The sequence below is a fragment of the Bactrocera oleae genome, chromosome 5 (genome assembly GCF_042242935.1).
Source record: "Bactrocera oleae isolate idBacOlea1 chromosome 5, idBacOlea1, whole genome shotgun sequence".
NCBI classification, from domain to species: Eukaryota; Metazoa; Arthropoda; class Insecta; order Diptera; family Tephritidae; genus Bactrocera; species Bactrocera oleae.
The window spans coordinates 42,898,408-42,911,564 of NC_091539.1; the positions used below are offsets into that span (position 1 = coordinate 42,898,408).

The window sequence follows — 13,157 nt, forward strand, 5'->3', positions numbered from 1 at the left end:
TTATGGTATTCAAGCCTCTTAGCGCTTGCTAACAGAATTGCAACTGTATAATCATTACATATTATATTACTAATCATAATTCTACGCGGCGTTAATTCATTGCGATATAATAATCTATCTGCCGTAGAAATACACAAAACATACCAAAACATCTGTGTTTAGTTTCGATTTTGAATCAATGTTATGAAAGATTTCTCTTCCAGCGAACTATTTGTGGTAGTCAAAGAGTAGCCTCCGGTTGTATTTCTGCCAGATAAATCGTCTAATAATATCTCACAACCACTTTTACTTATAGGAGGTATGCATACACTCTGATACCAGAGCTGTTGTATAGGACATGAACTCGCTGACAGGGAGCTCAAAGCTAGTCAAATTTACCTAAATAACCTATCCCTCAACCAAACGAAGGCGGCTTTAAAATTGGTAAAATCATTCAATTGCGGAATGAAATCAATTCGTACATCACCAATGGGAAAAGAAGCTTGGTCAAAAAATTCACAAATACATATAAAAATAAACTATATTATCATTTCTCTTTCACAGATCTTTAAGGATATCATTATGAGAAATACGACTTTCGTGATTATATCTTAAATTTTTCGTGCCTGTTGAACATTACCGGAAGTTAGCATGTGTACAAACAAGCATTTGTACTCTTAGAAGCGAGAAAATACCATATCTCTTTGTTGTGAAGACACCAGGTGATAAAGCTAGCTGCAGCCGATTTGATTTGTCACTTCTGAGCTCTGTTCCCTTGTCAAAAAAGTACATATAAAAGCAACAATAAAGCCATTCAGTTGAGTTGATCCCCTTATTAATGTGGCAACCTCTATTTGATTACACTAGTCTATTTGATTTACACGAGGTGTTTGATCGATTCGTCACTCTCCAAGTCGTGCCGAATTGGTGATCGCTTACTCGTGTGTTAGTTATATTTCTATGTATGTGTATTTTCATCTAGATTACCAAAGAGTACACTTTTACCATAGGTGTCTTATATATTATACATACAATACAAAGTTCAAAATTTTATTTGCTTAAAGGTTTATTAAAAAAAAAAAAATTATGAAATTTTATGTTGCCACTGCTATATTTTTTAATTATTTAGTAACAATACTTCTATTATTTACATACATATTTAACATATATACCTAATAAAATTACTCACATTTTAATAGAACAACTCCGTTATTATTTTGACCATGATGATGATGATGGTGGACACTACCATCCAGTGCGGATTTTAGCATTTGGAACGCCATCTCTTTGATTCCAACCAAAGCTTATTTATGAGTTTGAATATGGATTTTGCATACATTACTACACCAGAAACACAATTTTCTTCCACTTTTACTATTAGTAGATATTTAGCAGATACTTTTGTAAAGATTTTTCGTATTTCAATTAATTTGACACTTGAACATTTTCATATTTCACATAGGAAGTTTATTACTTACACCAAAAAATTTAAAATTTTTTTTATTTAATTTAAATTGTTTATACATATTAATTTTTAACAATTTTTAACAATTTTTTATAATATTTTATTTTGCGATTTTTTTCAGTGTATTTTCAAGAGCTGTAATCACTGTTGAACGGTATACACTGGAATTCAAATAATAATCAAATTTTAAGTGAAATTTTCGTTAACTTTGGTATAAACGGAGTATTCTAAAAGTAATTTTCAAAACATTTTGCGAAACTCAGATTAAACCGTGGGTATTTTAGATATTGTGTAAGTTTTAAGTCTTGATGAGCTCAAAAACCGGAAATGTAAAAAAAAAACTAATTAAACTCTCTTGTTAATTGCAATTTTCCAATTCGAATCACGGTTCAGCACTTGTCAAAAATTAAAGCAGAACTCTATTATATTGTATGTACTGACATATTAGAAAATGTTTGCGCTGGATACTTAACAATACATTATTCAACACAAACTAGAATCATTTCGAATGGAATTCAAAAAATTTCTTCTTTCTCAACTCTTTCACAATTTTCCATTAAATAATGAGAAAAAAAATGTGCAGGCTGCCGTCAATCACTTGCATTTCTAAATACTTTCAATTACCGTAAATACATTATACTCTAAGTATATTTCTTTGTTCACCAGTTTGAAGCTGTTTTTTTATCGCTAAACGCCATGAGTGCTATTGAAATGCAATTAGAATCAAAGAATGCAATATTATTGAACAATAACGCACAATTCACAAGCTAATCGCAATTACAGAACAAATGTATTCCACTTCATTACTTTTACAGCAACGTCAAGAATGTCAGGAATGGAAGTTCTTCTGGAATTACAATGTTATTGCTAACAGATATTCGATATTTAAAACCTATATACATACATATGTTTATAATATATATGTATGTTTTAATCACTGATTTATTTCATTATTCATAAAAAGTATTGATAATAAATTTTCATAGGCCTACAAAAATCTACTAAAAAAGAGATCTCTTAGATAGGTTAGAATCATACGCTTCTTACCATATATTATAATAAATTTCAGCTTCTTTTTTACTATGGTACAGCTGACAGGTGCTGGCGCCTAAAACGTCAAATATTTAGATTTAATTCTCTATTTCTTAAGAAATTAAAGTCATAGTAAACATATTCCCGAACGTCTCCTCTGTCTGTCAAGCCATTATTGCAAATAATTCACAGTCTAGCTTAGATTCAATTAGTCGTGGCAAATTTTGTATCCGAGATCACACTTAGAGCATTTCAAAATTTTCCACATGTTTCCATAGCACCTGAAACGAAATACCTCTAATATCGACAACATGTCTTGAGCTCATCACAAATCAGCTAACAAGACTAAGTTACAGCTAATTTTCCTGAAAAGCTGTCATGGTGTTCAACCTTCTAACATACTTAGTTTTGTATCAGCTCACAAATTTGTTTTTCTACCAGGTTATCACCTAAACATAAGCCAAGATTTATTTCGTAGAGAAGCTGAGGACCTGAGTCGAAAGATGCCAGGAAGTTTGTAACACCCAAAAAACAGCGTCGTAGATCCTATTAAATATATAGAGTCTAACTATACATACGTAAACTAATCACTAATTTTTTCAGATATCGATCTGAAATTTTTCTCAAATCCTTTTCTCTCCAAGCAACTACTCATTTGTTGGAACCGCCGATATTGGACTACTATAGCATATAGCTACGATACAAGCTGAACGATCGGAATTAAATGCTTGTATGGAAAGCTTTTTCATTTGACGAGATATCTTTAAGAAATTTGACATGGTCATGCCATTGTATAAAGCAACGGTGTAATCTCCGAAAAAATTTTTCAAATCGGATTACTATGACATATAGCTGCCAAACAAACTGACCGATCAAAATCAAGTTCTTGTATGAATTTTTTTTGTGTTTGTGAAAGGTATTATAGCTTCGGCGCAACCGGAGTTAATGTTTGCTCTTGTTTAATCGTAAGGAGATGATTCGCTGTACTTTTAATTTGAGGTATGTGCCTTCAAGTTATCGGATAAACTATGGTCGGAGGGAGGCTTAGCCGCTATAAAGAAAAAGTACAGTATTTGTATATTTTCGGGAAAAAACGGGATTGGAGACATGCTCTCACAAAAAAAGAGTGTAAGCAAATATTATTTGCTTATTAGAAATGTTTAGTTCGATAATATAAAAGAACATCGCATATAATAATATGATCATTTATATTTTTAATTTAAATTAATTTATGAAAAAATTTATAATTTTTTGCCAATGATTGGCATGCTGCCATTGCGCGCGTGTTACGAGTATATCGATGGTGTTTTTGCAAATGCAAAGTATTAATAAATATTATCAGCAGATGACTGATGGCACGACGCAACAGTGGATGTAATTCAATTGCATAAGTGTGTATGTGTGTGTATGCTAAAGCAACAGAACTGTCGATATGGCAACCATTGGTTTCTTGTTTGTTTTTGTGCAGTTGTCGCTATGTACAAATGGCTGTAATTTGTAGTGATTTAAAGATAATTAATCAACCAAAATATGTTGCCAGCAAATAATGAATGCATAAACATATATTGGTATATGTGCGTGTATCTACAGCAACAAAGTCAATTTAATGAGCAAATGTCTGCAAGTTTGTACCACTGAAGAAAAATAGCACAAAACGTAGACTGGCAAAATTGTTTATATTTTTGTTAATTTGCTTTGTAAGGTTTAAGAACCAGAAAATTTATGAAAGAAAGAGAAACAATCACATGAAGTTAAAGCTTCGCGTGATTATTATGAATAAACGGCATAGCTGGTAACACCCTACATTTAGCTCCAACTATATGAAAAGTACAATAATTTGTAGGAAACATGCAGATACATACATATAGAAACATAAAGCCCTTATTAAAGTGATATTATAGTTGTGAAGTTTCTTATAGTACAAAAATATGCCACAAAAAGGTTCTGAAATGATTTACTGTTATTCCATATCATTCTTAGCAGCATAAAAACTAGGCTTAAGAGTGCTCTCACTACTTTTTTGCACGCATTTTGAATATTTCGGTAGTTTTTTCTTTCTTTATACAAGTACTACTATTTATTGTTGTATATCCTATTATTGTAATACACACTCAAGCTAAAATAGGATACGGGCCGGTCCAGAAATGTTTTGGGTCTACTTGCTTAGGAACACGAGTATTTGAGTGACATAATGCATTCAGTGAAGGTAGTGAAATCAATTAAAATTTGTCTCATGCGAGCCGCCAATCCACCTTAAAAACAGTATTTGAAAATTATTGTGTTGATATCAGAGAGTAAGCAGCGGATCTCAATATCTCTTATGGATTGACTTTTGGGTATGAAGCGTGTCAATGCTACACTTGTACTAAAGGGCCTGACTGCGCCGTCACATTCTAGCATGATTGTGACTAACTTTTTGGTCAAACACGAAGCGAGAATCTTTAGATTTCGCTCCCTGTGACTTGTTTGTCTTTTCGAAACTGCTGCATCCGCTGCGGAGAAGGCAGCATGAGTCTATTGACCCAATGTATAAAAATCGCCAGACAAACCTTTCGCGTCGACAACAAACCGCTGGAAAATACACACTAACTGACACACATATGTATGTATGCAGATCAATCTCCACACGAACATAAATACAGGTCCAATCTAAAAAAAAAATATCTATCGATTTGGTTTACGCGTGTAGTTTATTTGTACCAGTCTCGGTCAAATTTGATTTTGAGTTAAAACACTCCCCAAAATAGTTAAGAGAATATTGCTTGACTGACAGTATTTGATTCAATATAAACTATAATCTATTTTCAATTCGAATCCTTTCTTTCTTTCCCTAATTATGACTAGTCTTGGTTTTGACTCCCAAGTCGGAGATTTTAATTTAAATTCAAAAGATTTTACGAAGTAGCATCAATATTAAAAATATGTCGGCCAACCAGAACAACGATTTTATTAATCCCAAAAGATCCTTTGACTAACTTATTTTCAGTAAGGTTCAACTTGACCGAGTTGTAGGGGTTCTAAGCGAATATTTTCTAATAAGCATGTATGACGCACAACAATTATCAAAGTTACCTGAAAGAAGGCGAAACAGAAACATTGCGTTACCTTCCCTTCGACTCTCGAGCTTTCGTGAAAGTAAGATTGAGTTCTCTGAAGTCGTAAATAGCCGCCTTAGCAGATTTTTCATACCCGCATAGCGCTTTATTGATTAATAAGTAGCTTTTGATCCATTTTAGAGAGTTTTGGGTACAATAAAGGACCAGTATGTTAACTAAGCAAGTACTCTAGTGGTGGATTCAGGTAAATCAAAAATGATCTTTTGATTTGTACAATTTAAGAGCTATCTACGCAGTCTACGATTTTTTACGAACGGGCCGAAAATGTTTTATACCATTATTATTGCGTATTTTGGAGTTGCCTAAATTTTACTGAATAAAGTGGTTCGTGTAGTTATGTGTAATTTAAAAATACAACCCACGTATTTCATAATTTTATTACGTTTCAATACTTATTTTTAATAATTATAATTTTTTTATTCCATATGTTTATATAGAAAATGTATACTATATATGTATATACTGTATGTGTGTTTGTATTTAATGTATACATATGTACATAGTATTTTTCGTAAAAAATTAAATTTTGTTTTACATATCAATTTTTCGCTTTGTTCTCTCTTCATTACTTATCAGTCGGCTTGTCGAGTCATATGGCCTAGTACGCTCATGCAAATGAACTTTTATAATTAAAAATTCTTTTTTTGTGTCGAGCACTGTGTCAATTTTGCGTTTTGCGCATTCCATTATCAATTTTTCAATAAAATACTGCTGATAATGCAGAGGAAATTGTAGTGCGGAATAATTAGTGCAACAACAATAGTGAATGTAGAAACGAAAGTGAAATGAAACAAGAAAATAACATTAACTACTTGCATCGCAGCTATAATACCCTTCACAGATGCATTATGCATTTAGCACAAAAGGGTATAAAAATATTGTGATCTTAAAAACTGAGCGACAGAGGAACAGACAGCCTACGACATTTCCTTTTGGGTGTTACAAGCATCGTGTTAAACTTAGTATACCCTGTTCAGAATATAAATATACAAAAATTTAGAACAAACATTAAAAAGTGTTTGTATGTTTATTTTAATTATATAGCCTTGATCAAAGAGCAAAATTTAGCACAATAATATAATCATCAAACCTTTTTTTTATATTTTATTTTTCTAATTTTTCTTTATTTTTCTTTCTCATTAACAGTTTACAAATTGCAAATTTATTGTTTATTTGTTAGCATTTCAAACGAGAGAAACATTTTTGCAGTTCGTAGAAGATAATATTATTTCTATGTTCATCAAAAGTATACTTAGAGCGCGGCATACTGGCGCATTCCATTCTAAACAGATCACAAATATTTCCTACCACAACAAGCATGTGTCTTCTGCGAAAATATTTGCTGCCCTACACACCTGCGACGCAGTCTCCGATAGACACCAACTCGGAGTTTACATGTATGTACACACACACACACACCTATATTTCAGCTCATATCGGAAAACTCATCATTGACTACACAATAAAAAGGTAAGAAAACCACGCCACAGAACAGCGAGTACAGGTGAAAAAAGATAAACACGCACGAAGACAGCGATCAAGAAAATACTGCGCACTCGCTCGCCTGTCACACACGAGTCACAAACGTCTACAAGTGCGAAAATGCCTCACCACATGCGCCGCGCGATCACGGAAGACTGCATGAGCTCTCTTCTTTTGTTTACAAATAACACTGGCGATCAACTATATACACTTTTCATATATTATATTTTGTAGGCTCACTTTAATCTATGCTCGTTAATTTATTCTATACTCCACACTTTTGTAATTCAAATTGATAATTAAGCTCGAGTCACACATTACAAAATCAAAGACAACCCCAATAATTGGAAAGGGTTTCATCAGTTCATTCCTTCACCTAAACTATGCACTATACACTAAGCCTAGGCAGTTAGTTAGTGTTATATCCGCTCGTTACATTTGCTCGTCTCGACAAGATCGATTCTACTGAATCCAGTAAACGCGAGCAGCCAAACGTCCGCGCCGCGTCCGCAGCATTCACTTTGAATTGTTGGCAAAAAGCGAACATTCATTCGTTGTTTGTGTTTACTGTTTACTGGCCGATCGCTGACGACGACGACGACGACTCCATTGACGCGCTCCAATGCGGCACAACAAAACCAAACACACACCGCTTTGTCTGCCCATTTGTTAGAAACTTACACACACACACACACACCCATATACACATAGTGCTCGTGAGTTTTTATGTTGTTTGGCTCTCCTGTGGCGGTGCACTGCACCACCTTCCGTCGCGTGGCGGCACACCGAGTCACACCAATTCTCTCATGAACTAGCGAACCGGTGCTTTTGAGCATTTTTACTTTGTTGTTGATTTTTTCCACTTTTCAGCTTCTCTAAAAATCAAAAGCATTGCGCGCTGAAGAACTGTCTGCAATCGACGAGTGACAGTGTCGGACGCACAGTGTCATCGTTTTTGCTTTAGTCAGGTATAAGTGGTTATTTGTATATGTTTCGGTTTTAATTAGCGGTTGTAGATTTTGTAAATCTTGTTATTACTTGGTTAATAGAGCATCTTTTGCAATTAGGAGCTTCTAGTTTATCTTCCTAGAAAATGCAATAGTTATTTAAAGCAAACTTTAGTCGAAAACTAATTTTTATCAAGGAGACACGTTTTTATACCCTGAATAGGATATATTAAGTTTTCACGATGTTTGTAATACCCAGAAGAAGGCGTCAGAGAGCCTATAAATTATATGTATGTGTAATTGATCAGCGTGCCGAGCTATGTCGGTTTAGTCATGTCAGTCTGTCTATCGGCCCGTCTGTACATATACGAACCTATATAGTCCCTCAGTTTTTGAGATATGGATCTGAAATTTCGCACCAGTATTTTTTTCACCAAGAATCTGCTTATTTGTCGGAACGAAATCGAAATCGTACCACTATAGCATATAGCTGCTAACTGAACGATCCTAATAAAGTGCTTATAAGGAAAAATTTTTCATTTGACGAGATATCTTCACGAAAGTATGGGTTATTGCCTTAGGCAACTGTACAATCTCCGAAGAAATTTTTCAGATCGAGACAATATAGCATATAGTGGCTGTACAAACTGATCGATCAAAGTTCTTGTAAGAAATCGTTTGTATTTTTGATGGGTATTATAGCTTCGCTACAACCGCAGTCAACGTTTTTTCATGTTGAAGAGACTGATGCGGCTTAAGCCTGATATAATTTTTCTTATAGGGGTTTTAAAAGTCTTACCGTGGGTCTATTCTTCTTAGCCGATCAGTGTGGTTAAAGTTTAAAAGACATTAGAGGATGGTTTCAAAATTTAACCCTATTTGTGTAACAGAGTCATTGGGAGTTGGACTCCTACGCTTGATTAATTTTTTTGCCTCGATCTGATATGATATTATATGAATATTATAATAATTTTTACAAACTCCATACAGTACAAAGACATGATTGCATTCTTGTTTCTGAAGCAAAAATATGGTATCGTCTTGTATCTGTATCTCAACCGATTGTCTTAATAATAGATTTTACCACGTTTAACTCACAGACCGCACTTGTTAGCTACTTAATGGGGTCGCTAGGGATCTGCTTAAAATAGGTCACATAATCATGGAATTACTCTGAAAGAACTACTACTAAATTTGACTACTGAGTACAGAGTGTATTTCGGCTCTGGGTTTGAGGCCCAGTTTTTTATTAAATTCATTAGTACTATTGGAACTAAAAGGGAATTCTACCCAGATTTTTTCCAAAAATGTTATCATAAAATATGCAATAATTATATTCATGCATAACGGAACTACCAGAATCTTCAATGAGGAATTTAGATGGTATTCTTCTACGATAATGAAGAAATATTTTGTATTTAATCAAGAGATAAAGAGATAAAAAATTGGGTACACAGTCTTCTTGACGAATAATTCTCGAGATACCCACATTTTAAACCACTGTTCCTTTGCAAGCTTCGTTACTCTTGATGAATTTTTATTCTTGTTGCTCTTTATTCATTTTTCCTTAGACACCATTGAAGGTGAGTTATTCTTCGGTTGTTTTGTATGGCTTGTTGCTGAACCTCGTGTTTTGTGTGACGGGTATCTCTAACTCCAAACAAAGCGCAGTTCATTGTTTGATGTTGAAGGAGTTGGAAATACAACCCAGTAAATACATATCAGTTCGTGTACATGTACTCGTATATATATTTTGTACACTTATTTTTATGGGTTATATTATGTATGGTTGCATTTAAGTGGTTTACTTATATTCAAATGGATATGTATGTATGTATGATGTTCCCTGTAGCAAATTCCACTAGAAGGCGTTAAGTGTATTGTTGTCAATATATTCTTTTAATTACGTTTATAAAAATGCTATAAAACATTGTCAAAATAAAGCTTTTGAAACCAATATATCGCTTAGAACATACTTTTATAGGGTCTAAACTACTTATGCCCTGCCTTGTTGTTGTTATTTTGATAACCTTAACCCGTTCATAAGCGACCCAATAACATTAAGCTCAGTTACACATAACTTAAATCAGCTGATTTGCAACTTCATCATCATTTTCATATATTTTTGTTTTTGCTAAAACCGTTTCCTACTGGGTAAGTATGTAAATTCAAGTGGAGCACTCTTCGCTGTATTTTTCTCGATTGGGGGTCGCAGCGGTGGCATTCTAAAAAATTCTACATATTAATTTTGCTGTTAATAAAGTAACCTTTGCCATAAATGTATGCTATTCTAATAGAACCATGTCTTCTGAGGTTAGAAAATTTAAGAAAAAATCCCTTTCCGGTTGTATAGTATTGTAATTTATCATTACTAAATGTTGAAAAATAACGTTGAAATGCAAAGCTTACATTCTCTAAGCAAATGGGGTCCCATCGACTTGGCCTTCAAGCAACTGCTAATAGACATAATCTTGTAGTTGCAGAAAATCTCCTCTAGTCTAACTTGGAAGCAACATAAACAACGAAACCAATACCAGCCATGCTCTAAACACAAGATTATATATATTTATGTATATATGTAACAGTAAATATTGCTAAAATTGGGAAGGTGAGCGATATGAACTGCAGCATGACGTCACTATAGCGTAGCAACAAAACCACATTATAAAACTTGATTAGATGGTTAAAGACCCAACCTTGATGTATGAGAGCTTCTTCTAAGTTAGAAAAATACTGGGTACCTTTTATACCCCGAACGGGGTATATTAAGATTGCCACGGTGTTTGAAACACCCAAAAGGAAACCTCAGAGACCCTATAAAGTATATACATTTATAATATACAGTTTTTGAGATATCGGTCTGAAATTTTGCACACCTTCTTTTCTCCTCTGAATTAAACTTTTGTATAAATATGTACAAGATCATACCTCAACAACAACAATATATGAGATTTACGTGCTAACATTGTACACTTCGATATGTATATCGTTTCTTCTTTAATACAGGAGAATTTCTTTTCTCATCCCAAGCATTCACGTAGGCTGCTTTTAGGCGCCAAATTCTAGTTACAAGCAAATTATTTCACAGTTTCACAACCACTGCAATAGCCTATATAACAAAATATTTAACAGCTGGATGTTGTCTTTGCTATCGTATAATGAACACACACACCAACCCATGCTAACGGCTCCGACAACATTTCACACACAGGTGGCGCTGTATTAAAGTCAAATGTTTCTCTTAAATTTAGTGGAGAACTATGTGTAGTATTTGTTAATAACAAATTGTGTAAACTATTTAATATTGTTAATATATATAAAATACCTAAAATTGATACTTTGGAATCAAATATAGTTGATAGAATTTTTATAGTATTAATATGTATATGTAAAGTTTATATGTAAGATATCTATGTATATAAATACATACATACATATACTTGTATGTATACATTTTAATTGCAAATCTTGGTATAGGATATTCATATACCTATGTATATATGTAATTAGATATGGAAAGTTCTTAGATGTGAGCAAATGCCTGCCTAAAACTAAAATCTGTATTTTTAATGGTATGAAAGTAAATTAAATTTAAGTTTAAATATTTTATGCATTGTTGTTGCACTTATGTAGCTCCATCCAAAATACAGCAAGTAGAAAGAGTTATATTTGCTCAACATTCTATATGGTGGGTACTGGTATTATGGTATTAGCAAAAATTAAGCCGATAAAGTCAGAGCCCTCCGTCGCTTTATAAACTATGGACCTAAGCCATGCAAAATTATTACTTGGAGGATATAACTTAAAAAGATATCAGTACCTAAAACATTTTTCTAATAAATTTGTCTAGGGACAATGTTAGAATACTGCTAGTAATATTTACAAATTACGACATACTCAGGAGAGTATGTGCATAATCTCATCGGCTGAATGTCGCTGCGGTGACATAAAATTAGATACACTGGAGCATCTACTTCTTAGTTGCTCAATAGAATAAGCAGTAAAATACTCGGGTTCCGATATACGAGTCGTTGCCTTCTATTGCTCTAACTACGGCAGTTATCCTCTCCACTCGAAAGGATGTAACGAGCAGCTCAGAAGTGAGTCTCTTTAAAAATTCTTATGCAAGGAAGCATGAGAAAGCTAGGTAATTCTTTCAAGAAGCGTAATTACTACTGTAGCGATTGCAACCATCACCGTGGTTAAAAACAAAAATGTAGAAGAGATGATTAGTCTGTAAGGTATGTACTCGTATTACCTATGATTGTTGAAAAAAATTGTAAGTCAACGAAATGCCAGACTTTGAAAAAAGAGATGAGATGCTTTTTGACTTATCAAAATTACATATTTCATAAACAAAATCAGCAGAAAATATTTTATTTTCTAAATTTCGTACCTGGTGTACACCTCTTTATTTCCTAACAGGGTATATTAAGTTCGACAGAAAGTTTATGACACCCAGCAGGAAACGTCGGAGACACTATACAATATATAATATATATACTTACATATAATTGATTAACATGACGAGCAGAGTTGATTTAGCCATGTCCGTATAGCTGCATATATGTGAACTAGTTCCTTAGTTTGTTGAGATATCGATCGAATTTTGCACACATCTTTTTCACCCTAAGACGTTGCTTAAATGTCGGAACCGCCGATAGCGGACCACTGTTATATGTTATAGTGGTAGTGGCCATACAAACTGACCGATCAAAATTACTTTCAAATACTAAAGAAGTCGCTAACTACAATGGTTCTCTTCAAATTGAAGTCTTGTAACTTAATTTTTCACCTACTTATATTTTATTTTTAATTCCTCAGAGGGTCAGAAGCTCAAATATGAAGTTTCATCATGATATCTCAATTTTTACTCAAGCTATCGTTTGCACGGGCAAGCAGACGGGTGTCTAAGTAACGAAAAACTATTATACTTTGTGCAACATGTTGGGAGAATATAAATATTTGCAACAAATTGCTGTTACCGCTATTCAGCCACGCGCTGATTTATAAACACAACAATCTGAGGCCGATAGCGAGAACGAAAATTGGACAACACGAGGCAAAATTGGCAAAACTTGCAGTTTCGTTGCGAATGAAAACTAGTCACTGGTATTATGTTCTTATGTGCGTATG

At 33.6% G+C, this 13,157-nt stretch overlaps 1 protein-coding gene across 1 annotated transcript in view; it reads right to left on the minus strand.

Moving 5' to 3' along the window:
- The window catches only part of LOC106627929 (rhoGEF domain-containing protein gxcJ), a 231,677-nt gene extending 230,258 nt beyond the window's left edge, over nucleotides 1-1,419 (minus strand). The window contains exon 1 of the mRNA XM_070110459.1: nucleotides 1,169-1,419. Within this exon, the coding sequence (XP_069966560.1) occupies nucleotides 1,169-1,262 (94 nt within the window). The 5' untranslated portion in view covers nucleotides 1,263-1,419. The remainder of the gene's footprint in view (nucleotides 1-1,168) is intronic.
- Between the last annotated feature and the right edge of the window lie 11,738 nt (nucleotides 1,420-13,157).